Source organism: Dipteris shenzhenensis, chromosome 1 (genome assembly GCF_047967505.1).
Source record: "Dipteris shenzhenensis isolate YYH24624 ecotype China chromosome 1, Dip_SZ_1.0, whole genome shotgun sequence".
Lineage (NCBI taxonomy): Eukaryota > Viridiplantae > Streptophyta > Polypodiopsida > Gleicheniales > Dipteridaceae > Dipteris > Dipteris shenzhenensis.
In genome coordinates, this window is record NC_141596.1 from 28,257,531 (window position 1) to 28,270,117 (window position 12,587).

Consider the following 12,587-nt stretch of genomic DNA (forward strand, 5'->3'; position numbering starts at 1 on the left):
GTGTCCCATGCAGCCTTGGCTATCTTGTAGGACCGAATATGGGAGTTCATGACCCTCTTCACTGAAAAAGCAATCAGGGCATGTGCCTGAGCATCTCTCCCATCCCAATGAATCTGATTGGGCGTGGGAGGCATCTCTCCCATCCCAACGAATCTGATCAGGTGTGGGAGGCACTGCAGGAGCAGTAGTAGATGATCCTGTAGATCCAGATGTGGAGGTGGTGACAACAAGTGTCTGAGCGAAGAGGGAGGTCGAGGCTTCATTTCTGCAACAATACCCCAGAAGTTTTTGGCAACCAAGAAGTGGTGCACCATGTACGACCACATGGGATAGTTGGTGCCATCAAGTTTGTCTTCAACTAAAAACATCTCTAGCAAATCATTGCTTCCCATGGCAGTAAAAATTCACGAAAAAGAAAATGCCTCCAAGTGCTAAAGCCTCAAGGCTATCACTGCAAAGAGCTGGCCGCCCAAATATCTGGTTGCCAGCTGCAAATGTCAGGTAAAAAATTCAACAAATGTCTGCAAGTATAAATGCCAAGAAGGCTCCTCCCCTCCCTCGTCGGCTCCCCTCCCTCGCCTCCTCTCCGCACCTTCGCCATCTCCTTCCCTCCTTCTCTCCTCTCCCCTTCTTTCCTCCGCTCCCTCCTCTTCTGCCGCCTCGCCACTTCTTCCACCTCCTCGCCTTCTCGTCCACTCTCCTCTTTTGCCTTCCGCCGTCCCCCCTCGCCTTCCTTGCCCTCTTCCTTCTTCCACCTCCTTCCTTGCCCTCTCCCTCCTTCACCCAGCCTGTCCTTGTTCTCCTCGCCTTGTCTTCGCCTCCCCCTGTGACGTCCTTCTTCCTCCCTGCAGCGGGAGCATTTGTGCTTGTTAAGGCGAAATAAAACCTTGGTGGTGACCCTTGGTTTGGCCAGAGGGGCTCTATGGCAGCACCCTCGAATCCCACAACTGTTAAGGTTCTTCTTTCCCTAGGTGACAAGCAATAGGTATAGCAAGCAGTTCAGTCCCTCTAAGACAAGGTGATTGTGGGCAGAATTGTGGGCTTCACGACTTAACGGAGACAGGTGCGAGAGTGGATCAAGGCGAGCTTGGCATTAGAGGGTGATCATATCCAGGAGGTCACCATCTATGGAAGAGGCGTATTCCTCATCCAGTTGAGCTCCCCCGACATTGCCTCGACACTCGTGGAGCAGAGCCCCATCCTCCTTGGCCCACATCTAGTGTACCTCTTTTCTTGGTATCATGGCTTTACAGTGGAGGACATGGACACGACACACCATGTTCCCTGTTTTTCGGTGACGCGCCGCTTCTTAGGGCTCCCAAGGGAGTATCGCGCCATCCTTCCCTCCATTGGTCGGGCATTTGGCACCGTGCTCGGGTCTTTGCCGGAGTCGGCTGTCTCAGTTGTAGCAGATGACAGGGTCTCCAGGATCAGATTGGTGGTTGATAGCCCATAGTCCCTCCTAGAGTGGATCCTCCTAGAGACCCTCGAAGGAGGCACACTTCGTCAGCGAGTGGAGATTTCTGGGTTACGTGGCGAGTGTCTTCTGTGTAGATAGATGGGTCGCCTAGCTAGAGATTGCCCCTGTGGCCATGGCCAAGCGCCTCCCCCCCAACCCCCGCAAAGCAGGTAGAGTCAGCAAGCCAGAGCCCAGCACCCCCTCAGATAGGAGCAACAAGAGTCTCAGACCCCCTGGGTGACCCCCTCAGAAGGGGACTGGACCCAGGTTAAAGAGGAAAAGAAACCAAGCAAACAGGCTCGTAAGCGCCGCAGGTAGAGGGCCAGACGCAAAGAGAGAGACAAGGTTGATCGCGAGGCACCTGAGGAGGAGCAGCAACAGAAGCCCTTACAGGGAGATCCACCTCCCTCAGTAGAAGGGGCCATCGTCTAGCCAGATGATCCTCCTGTGTTGGAGGTTCAACGTTTACATTCACCCTTGCATCAGTAGCAAGCCCTAGGAGCTCCTGAGGCGATGGCGGACGTTAGCCAGGCAGTGGTTGAGGAGGAGCAGATCCAGATCCCCGATGAGCCTGATCAGCAGGGGGGCCTGTGGTCGCCCCTATTCCCCTCCCTCCCCATCTCCCTCCAGATCCCTCCCCCTCCCCCTCCCCCTCCCCTCCCTGGCCCCTCTTGCTATGATCACTCTCACCCCCCCCCCCCCCCCCCCCCTTTCCTTCGACTCCCTCCCTCCTCTCTTCCCCGTCCCCCCCTCTGCACCTCCGTAGCCTCCCTCCCCTCCCTCGCTTCGACACCCCTGCCTGTAGGCAAGGGTAAGACGACGTCCCCTTCTGCTTCCTCATCGCAGCATCATGTCCATTCGGGGAGGGAGCCAGAGGGACGGGGCTCGTCCCCCCTGTCAGCAGCTTCCAACCTCCAGCCTAGGCATCCCTTACCACGAGGTTGGGACCCTGGAATTATATGGAGATTTCGGACTCTTATCCTTATTGCTGGAGGTAATGCTTATGGTCCTGCAGCCCGGAAGGGGGGTTTGATAAGTGCAGTGGGCTCTCAGACACACCCCGTTTGGAGATTCCAATTTGCCTCCACAAGGTTGGAGAAGTGGTCCCCAGAAGTGTTTGATGCTATTATGGGAGATCACATTTCACGCATGATGGACGAGTGGATGCGGTCACAGGGACTGGACCTTTGGCACGCTCGTGGTGTCGAGGTGAATTTTCAGATGAGCTTAACGCGAGAGGAGCCGATGTGTGGTTTGGTGGTAGGAGTTATTAGATTGCCGTTGGAGGCAAAGGTGGATTAGGCATACTACTGGCCCCTTTAGTGCTAGCCTTCATCATGGCTGAGTCTGCCCTTCACCTCCGAAGTGCCGACAGAAACTCAGTACGAAGACTTTGTATAAATGGATGCTCAAGTACGTGTGGGTGTGTGGATTTGTATGTGTGAGAGCATTTTTTTATACTATGGTCTACACCCACTGTTGGGCGCTGATGACGTCAGTGGGGATGTCATAGTAGCTAGTCCTTGCTATGCATGATGGAGTTTATGGTTTTCAACCTTGTGAGTGACTATCATGAGATTGAAATTGCACTATGTTGTGTTTTTAGAGGATGAGTTTGGGAATGTTTCTGGATTCATCTAGGTATATACTACTGGCCCCTCCAGAAGTGTGTGGAGTTGTTCGGGGTGGAAGTCTCCTTCACGATGAAGTGGGCATGGAAGATCGGCATTGAGCCGGTATCCACCCTAGCACGTCGTCGCACAGACACGGACTATTCGCCCTCCCAACCCCCGGCAAAGTCACATAAGGCAGTCTTTCTGGAACATTCACCCACCCATAGGAGAGCCTTGTTTTTTGCACCACCGTCATGAGCTGGACCATATTGACTTGGAACGTGCATGGGCTCCACGATCGGGCTCGTAGCCAACCGCAGTACCTGGTACTCCGGCAGGAGTTGCAGAGGGCAGTGGTAGGGCAGACACATCCTGTTGATTCAGCAACACATGTTTTCAGCATCAGACATCATAAGGCGACACCACCTTCTCCAGGGAGAGGTTCGGAGGAGTGGTCCCCCTGCAGTAGGACGGAGTGGAGGGGTCTGCATCGATCTCACAGACTTTGGCTCCAGAGGTCTACGATTAGGGCGAGCTTATCCCAGGACGGGTAGTTTGGATGGGAGTTAGGACGGGAGAGTCCAGGATTGGGATCTTGAACGTGTATGTCCTAGCGTGCAGATAGCACCATTGGCCTTTTGGAGGCGGCTGTCAAAGTGTCTTTCGGATGTAGAAACCCTGATTGTTGGAGGGGACTCCAACAACTTGGAGTTTGGGGAATACAAGCAGGGCCGCCCCGCCTCCTCTGAGATGCCAGCAGCAAAGCGTAGCACCTAGGAGCAGTTCATTTTCATGATCAGTGGGCAGAGTCCCGTGGCGAGAGCCAGATTTCAGGAGGATACTTGGGAGCCTCCTCTTCTTCTTCGGACAAATGAGACATGATGGATTGCTTGAGAGACTAGACCGTTTTTATGTTGGGGACTGGGCATTGCACAGAGACGGCTCTACCGGGATTTTGGTAGGTACCACGATGTCAGACCACTCTCCAGTAGTACTTCACTTAGATCAGCCCCGTCGAGGTCTCCCACAAAAGGGGGTCCGCATTCAAGAGGATCTGCAAGGAGATCCAGCAGGTCATGGCAGGGATTTGGGAGCAGTTAGAGACGACACCGTGTGAGGGGTGGCCGATGCGATCCAGAGGAGCAGTGAGGAGTTGCAGGCTCATGCCACTAGGCAGAGGACTCTTCAGGAGCACGAGCAGGCTTTGAGGAGAGACCTCGCCTCCATAGAGCGGCTCAGGGAGCAGGACCCAAGTTCTCAGTGGCTTAGTGACAGGTTCCAGAGTGCTCACCTTGAGCTTCAGGACACGGAGATTCAGCGGGCTGAGGTCATCACTCTTCCTGGGCCCGGTGGGTACAATAGGGGGATAGGATGATAAAGCAGTTTTTTCAGACCACTGGGCTCCGATCAGTAGGCACACAGCTGCAACGTCTCTGAGATCCGCAAGGCATCACGTACACTGACCCGGAGGGGATTTTAGACTTGACCATAGGTTTTTGCAGCCAGCTCTTTCAGATGGAGAGGATGAATCCAGTTGGTCTTGTGGCCCGAGAGGTAGTTTGGGATCACGTTTCGATAGTAGTCTCGCAGGATTTATGCAGTAGACTTGAGGAGCCTTTCACAGATGAGGAGCTCTGGGAAGCCCTCAAGGCTCTCCCGATGCAGAAGTGTCTTGGCGAGGATGGCTTGACTCTTCCGGAACTTCTGGGAGATTATCTCCACTTCTTTTCGATTAGCTTGCCAAGAGATATTTGACACAGGCTCCCTCCCTCAGTCCTTAGAGTAGGGGGTGGATTTGTTTGATTTCGAAAGGGGGGAGATAGGTCAAATATCCAACAGAGGAGACCGATCACTCTGCTTGATACTGCATACAAGATTCTCGCCAAGGTCTTGAGCTTGCAGTTATGGCCCCATCTTACTAACATCATCCATGACACGTAGACCGGGTTCGTCCAGGAGCGCAGCATCCTGGACAACATCACATTCTGTGAGGCAGTGGATTGGTCCAGGGAGGAGTCACAGTCGCTGGCCGTCCTCTTGGATTTTGAGAAGGCCTATGATAGGGTGGAGTGGTCCTTCCTGGAGGGTACTATGCGGAGATTGGGTTTCTCAGACATATGGGTCAAAGGAGTTTCTGCGCTTTATGCGGGGAGCTCTAGTCAGATGCTTATTGGAGGACACACTGGTGAGGCCTTCCCTCTCTCTCGTTCAGTCCGCCAGGGTTGCTCACTCGCTCCCTTCCTCTTCTTGTTCGTGGCGGAGGCTTTGGGCTATTACTTGAGATCACAGGTGGCGGGCCTCACAAGGTTGAGGCTTCCAATCAAACAAGAGGAGGACCTGCTTGACTAGGAGTTTGCGGATAACACGGCCTTGTATGTTGAGGGCACCATAGCGAGTTTGGAGAGAGTCAGGGGTGCCCTGGCTATTTACTGCGAGGCCTCGGGTGCACGGATCAACTGGACAAAATCCATAGGTTTCTTTATAGGCTATGAGGAGACACAGGAGATTCGTGAGTGGGGGAGTGACTTCAGCTTTAGATGGATACTGCGGGCCCAAACAGCGAGATACCTTGTATGCCAGGTTGGTATTGACATTATGATAGAGTGATCTCTGATCTTTGGGTGCCACATAAGGGGCTGACGCTTAAACTCCTCTCTGCATCTGGGCGGAGCACGAATAAGACCCCCTGCTAGTCTCTGCCAGACCTTGTGGAGGCTCCTCATCAAGGGGGAACCCTTCCTCGTAAGGGTGGCCTTTGAGAAGATCCATTTGTGTGAAAGTTGCCACTGTTCTCTAGTGTGTGGGGTGTTCCTTAGAAGCAAGAGGAGCTTCCAAGGTTCTGCACTTGGGGTGAGGCTGCGAACAACCAACTTGCCTAGGAGGGCTTTGCTCTGCATCTCCGGATCAATGATACCCAAGCCTCCCAGGGCCTGCAACATGATCACCGTCTGCCAAGCGACTCGGGCTCTAGTGTTCCTCGTGCCGTCCGAACCTGTGCCCAAAGGAAGTTTCGAACCAACCATCGGAGATGCCCAATGCATCCTTTGTGAAAGCACCAGCAAAAGGCGATATACCAGGCTGTGGCAAGAAGGACCTAGTTTGCCACTAAGGCATGACCTGCTAGGGAGAGTTTGGCCGAGCTCCAGTAGAGAAGCTTGCGTCGAACACTCTCAAGGACCGGGGCGATCTTCTATGCTCGGACAGTGGACTCTCATTGGTTGGGCACAGTGGGACAGTGGTCTAGCCGGGTCTTTTGGTAGATGGAGCAGATTACCCATGGAGGCAGATGCGAGGTTTGACGCCGTAGCGCATCTGCGAGGGGCAAGGCAACGGATGAGAGAGATTGACCTAGCCATTCCGGAGTCCTGGTGGGAGGGACTTTGAGTATGGAGGGACATCAAATGGTTGGGGCAGTTTTCTCGGACTGGTGTCCCCTTGAGGATGATGATGCAGGGAGGTAGCACGCACCCCAGCTTCTTCCGTGTAGGCCGTGGAGGCCTTCAGCCACTCACTGAGAGAGACCCTAAGATGGATGGGACTCTTGATGGGATTCACTGGCAGATAATCAGAGTGGTGAGATGTTTGGGGAAGGAGTGGCACATTGACCCTCCCAGTATCTCAGAGCAGGATGCCCCTAGATGGTGCCTTTGGCTATGGGAGGGTAGACCCTTGAGGGAGGTTCAATGGCCGAGTCTAAATCCCAACCAAATGCTGCTAGAGCTGGTTGAAGTAGTTGGGGTGAGTCCTGGATGACAAAAATAAATAAAATCTGAGCAAGCTCCCCAAAAAACGGTTGAAAAATGCTCAAAATTGACTGCAAGCTGTTCGTGCAGATTTTTGACAGCGTCGCGTAGTTGTCTGTACGGCCGTACAGTTGTACGAACAGGTCGTTCGACAAATCTTTCAGGATGTTTTTTGATCGTGAAGCTGAGGCGCCTGTCCTAGGACTGATTTGGAGCATAAATGGCAAGGAAGTGAAGCTGAAATCACCAAATAAAGGCTGCTGGCAGGTAACCGGACTGTGCTGGAGCAAGTGGCAGCATATGGCACATAAGAGAATGCACGGGGTGAGGCACCATGAGCAATGAGAGGCTCTGATACCACTGTTGGGTGTGGGAAGTAGTGGAAGAGAAGAGAAATGCAATGGAGCAGACAACAGGATGAAGGAACTGAGTGTACTTGCAAATCGATAATGACAACAAGATGAAGGAATTGAGTGTACTTGCATAGCCTCTCGTACAGCCTGCTGACCAACTCCGTGCAGCTGCTTACATCATCTTCCAAGTCATGGCCCTGTTTCTGGATGGATTCCTTGCGCAATCAAGCTCCCTCCAGTCGTTGGCAGACACGCGGCAATTCCGTGCTAGATTTTCCTTCCACTCCTCTCTTTGTGCTGCCCATGTGGCAGCTCCATGATTTGTTGTTTTGCTGTGAGCATGCTGCCCACATGGTAAAGGTGCTCCCACATGTGGTAGCCAAGGTGCTGGCCATGTGGTAGCCACATCACCACGTGTTCCCCCCCCCATGCTGTCCTCATATGAGGGCTTATAGGTAACCATACCACTTCCAACAGCTTTCCGGTTGTGGAGCCGGCATAGTGCAGCTTGCACATTCTGAGAGTGAACAAGATGGATGTGGTGCGTGGGTAGAGAAGACATATCAGGTGGTGCTTGGATCGGGTTGTTGTAGAGCGGGGTTGTGTACAGTCTGCCTCATGCCCGGATCTATGATGGGGAAGGATGGCTTGCCTTTAGAAAGAAGCCCCCATGCAATAGTGGGATCCCCTCCTTGAAAAGTTTTGACAATCTCATACATCCTATATGAGATCTTACGGCATGTCAAGCAATGCAAAATCTGCTGTGCCATAACCGTCGCAAGGTCCTGTAAAGCCCGCTCACGCATGAGGTGAGATCTTCTCTCTCTGCACTCATCATCAAACCATGGGTTCTAGGACATCTTCCTAGCTAGGGGACATGCTGCAAATTGTATCCTGGGGAAAGACTTGGCAGCGGCACCTGAATCATTAATACGAGGTGAGGTTTGCATCATCTCCAATAGAGGTTGGTAGCTCATGGGACAAGTGGCTCATATAAACTGCATCAAGGGCGCTGTCACAGTGTATCCGAACATGGGTGGGCTCCAGCGTGTCCCATCTTGTGTGTGTGTGTGCCAAAGAGAGAGAGAGAGAGAGAGAGAGAGAGAGAGAGAGAGAGAGATTATTAGAGTCTGTGAAAGATGAGGGTATCTATGAGATAGAAAAATCTAATACCGTGAGCTTAATGGGTGGAGCCTCTAAGCAGGTATTTGCATTCAAGACAAGTAGACAATAACATAAAACACTAGTACAAGGTGTGTGAGCCCATGGAGAGGATGGGAGCTGTGGTATGGCGTCATTGTGATGTTCCTCTTTATGGCGTCTTGAAGAACCAAGTCTCCGTGAGGCTCTGGTGGTGTATCGGGCTGCCGCAGCAAAACTCCATGATAGAACGGTGATGTTGGTCGGTAAGTGTGGTCCGTTGTGGTCTCCTAGTTGTGGCTCTGCGTTGTACAAGTGGCACTGTCACACGCGTTAGCCATGCCTCTGGTCTGGTGTCACACGCGTTGGCCATGTTTGATCTGTGCATTGACATGTTGACGGGTCTATCATATCTCTCACTCCGGGCCTTTGCTACGTCGTCTCTCTAGGGCATGCTGGTTTGGTGCCATTTGACTGGAAAAACTCATTGATCACACTCTGGGTGGAATCTAGCTGAGCACCCTGATCTCGTCAATGTTCCCTGAGCAGCCGATCTTTGTGTCATACGTCCTTATAAATGAAACTTCTTAAACATGGGTGAGACAAGAGGCTGGAGAGGCGTTTGAACCCGTCCTTGAAAAGACAGCGGATCGCATAATACACAAGGCTTCTGAAAGCAAAATGCTCCTTTTGACTCTGGGAAGAAAGAGAGAATGCTCAGATGTACAGCCAAAAGAATACATAAATAGTGCTGTATGGTGCACCACCTGCTGCAGACTCCTCTGAAACTGCCACCTGCCTCTAGAATAGGCTTCAGTAGATCATGGGAGCTCTGCTATGTACTGTCCTGTGCATGCCCAGATACTTTCTAACAGAGTGTCAATGCACACTTTGGAAGGCCCAAGATAAACTCCAAAGGCCCTGCAGACTGAAGATGTGTGACTGACAGCAGCCATTACTGGTGGTAATCCCACGTTCAAAGCAGTAGTGGCCCAAAAAGATGAGCTTGTCAACCATTGTGTAGACTTTCCGAGACCTAGCAAGCCGAGCTAGATTGATTTAATAAGGGCTGACAGGCTGACCCAATCATTGATGAGTTCAGGGGGCATTATCAGGTTAGCCTAGAGCTTCCTGGTGGAAGGATGTAACAGGAGTGATCTGGCCAGTCTATAAAGGTTCAAGCCATCATTCAGCAGCTAATGGTGTTGCAAGTTAGTCCGCTAGCAGGAAAGAGGGTGCAGCTATCTGCAGTTAGTAGACGAATCTTTGTTCTATGCAGGCATGGCGCTTTACATCGAACCTGCTTTTGTGTTTGTTTGCCCTTGCTATGCTGTACACAGTGTTCTCCTTTATCTGGGGCTTGATGTTGATCGGTAGATGACTAGATTGTGGAAGTTTTGACATGGATAATTTATGTTATGACTCCATAAAACTTGTCTTATTTTGTGGACTGTAGCTACTTTGACAAGGTTTTGTTTGTTAATCAGTTCATTGAACTTGCCTTATTTCTTGTAGTTAGGTAAATGGACTTAGACTATGATAGGTTGTCGTTTTCAAATTCAAGGTCAGGCTGTATGAACATTGACAGTCTATAGTTTCTGATCTGCTGAATGAGAGGATGATTTTGGAATTGCAGATTGTCAATAGAGATTTATCCATTGCAGTACTAAGGGCGTTTCTTGCTAAACGTCAAGAGAAGCACACAAATAGAAGAGGCAAGAAGGCAAGTCGAACTGAGAGCCTCCAAAACCTTGAAGCTGTGCAATTTCAAGATGCAGAATTAATTAATGCCACTGCATTCGATGCAAATCATTTAGAGACTGCATGCAATGCTGTGAAGGACAGAAGATTGGAACAGATTGAAGTAATTGAGTCCAATAGCTCAGATATAAACGATGCACCAACCAAACCCCTGCATATTCTGGAGGTATGCTGTCAACTAAAGCAATGCTGGAAAAGAGCATCCAAATGTTTGATATTTTGAGAGGGAACAAATCATTGCGTGGATAAAACGTGAGTACAACATCCTCAATGTATGCATCAAGATGCTAGATGGCTCCTCCAGCCATGTGTTGATTTCAAGTCTGTTGGGTGGCATTAATGAATATGCTCTGAGCTGAAACAACTCTTTGAATAAGAACATCATAATTTTATGCATGAAGATGCTAGATGGCTCCTCCAGTCACGTGCTGATTTGAACCCTGTTGAGTTGCATTAATGAAGATCAGAAGCTCTGTATATGAATATCGCCGAAACAAAATATTTTATGAGATTTTTACTCTATGTTTCTGCAGGCCTTGGCAGCTTCAGGCTTGCGTGCCCTACGCTATGCACGTGAAGTTGAAGGGGTGGGGTCAGTGGTAGCTTTGGACAATGACAAAGGTGTGGCTTTTTGTTTGCTGTTGATCTTCCGGTCTTGAATGGATAATGATTAGACATCGCGGGCTGTGCTGGATCTCAGTTGCTGTTGACGCCTGCAAACGGAACATAAAGTTGAATGGTGCAGCTGCTGCCTCGAAAGTTAGAGCTGAACTGGCTGATGCAAGAGTCTATATGCTGACACATGAAAAGGAGTTTGATATGGTCAGCTTCAGATCGTTCTTTTCTTCCTATAGTTAATTATACTTTGAGCAAAAGCAATCATTTTTAGGGAGGATTAGCCTAGCTAATCTTGTCACTTGCATCCTAGTTGCATGGATGCCTGTGACAACAGTTTTTTCCCAGTTCAAACACTCTGTTTCACTGTCATATGTTTTGTTCAGTCAATATGTCCTGCCATAGGAGACTTATGCATCTCCTCTATTATGAGCTCCTTGAAAAAGTAGACGAGTAAGAAATATTCTGTTTTGAACCAAAGTATCCCTTCTTTTAACATGTAGGCTAGATATATCTGGATGAACCTGCGACTTATGATGAGCTCCTTGAAAAAGGATTCGGGTAACAAATATCGTGTTTTAACCAAACTAGCCTTCTTTTACATGTAGGCTAGATATATACCTGAGAACCTGTCAGAGAACCTCAACATGTACCAGTAGCTCTGCTATAGAGCGCTTCAGCCCGGGTTCTGTTTATTGGGTGGTGCCCCCGCTTCTACCACGAACAGTTTTCAACATTCTTTTCTCCCTCCAAGCGGTTCGATGTTTTTGGCGTCCTCAGTTTGCTCCCTTGGGTTCAGTTCTACTTCATGCTGGAGGAAAGCTAGTCAAAACTTGTCACGCTGGAGGAAAACTAGGCCCCGCTACTTTGCAGGTGTTCGGGACAAGCCCCGGCTGCATTGCCCCAGCTCCATGGGAGTAGCTATGGGCTTACAATCCTGCATGTTGAATCTGTCCAAGAGTTTCTGCACATACTTGGATTGAGACATATTGATGCCACTTTTCTCTTGAGTGAACTGGATCCCCAAATAAAAGTGTAGCAGCCCCAAATCTGACATGTCAAAAGTGGTCTGCAATTCCGCTTTAAAATCTGCAATATTATCTTCATTTGACCCTGTGAGCAGTAAGTCATCTACATAAAGAATGATGACTAAAATATCCCCCCCATCCTTCTTAATGTAGAGGGTGCTTTCAGTGTGAAGATCCACACTTTTCGAAAATGCAAATGTGCGTAATGCATGCAGAATTTGAATGCCGATTGGCCCTCCAATGGGGAAGAGCGCCCTCGTGAGTGAGTGCGAAAAGTAGTCTTATGTTCATCCCCAGCTTTCATACGAAGTTGATGATAACCAGATTTCAAATCCAATTTGCTAAAAACTTTAGCACCTTTAAGCATATCCAATAAATCATCCACTCTTGGAATCGGATACTGGTTCTTAATCGTAAGTTTATTCAAAGCACGGTAATCTATACACATACGACATGATTCATCCTTCTTCTTAACCAATAATACAGGTGCTCCAAATGGAGAACTGCTTGGTCGAATTAGGCCTTTTTGCAACAGATCTTCAATTTGTTTTTCTACCTCCTCCATTTCTATCCTGTTCATCCTATATGGGGCTCTACATGGAGGAGAAGCTCCTGGCTCTAAGTCTATGGCATGATCATCTTCTCTCTCCATAGGCAATTCGAATGAGTCATCTCTTGAAAATCGATCCTCATAAGCTCTAAGGAACTCATTTCTCTTCCGATCTTCTTTTGAGATATGAAGATCTCGTGAATCCCGTATATACACAAGATTACAATCTACCCCTCTTTTTACCAATCTTTTCGCTTGGGTAGGAGTAATCAATGGAATTGTATACACGTCCCGATCCCCTACAATCCTTATGTTTTCATCCTTG

General features: G+C 49.7%; 1 protein-coding gene across 2 annotated transcripts in view; it reads left to right on the top strand.

Moving 5' to 3' along the window:
• LOC147905651 (tRNA (guanine(26)-N(2))-dimethyltransferase 2-like) overlaps positions 1-12,587 on the top strand; it is a 56,814-nt gene that overhangs the window by 18,543 nt on the left and 25,684 nt on the right. For both annotated transcript variants that reach the window (XM_087373884.1, XM_087373877.1), the window contains exons 2-4: positions 9,945-10,235; positions 10,603-10,690; positions 10,770-10,891. In XM_087373884.1, coding sequence (XP_087230010.1) covers positions 9,945-10,235; positions 10,603-10,690; positions 10,770-10,891 — 501 coding nt within the window. The remainder of the gene's footprint in view (positions 1-9,944; positions 10,236-10,602; positions 10,691-10,769; positions 10,892-12,587) is intronic.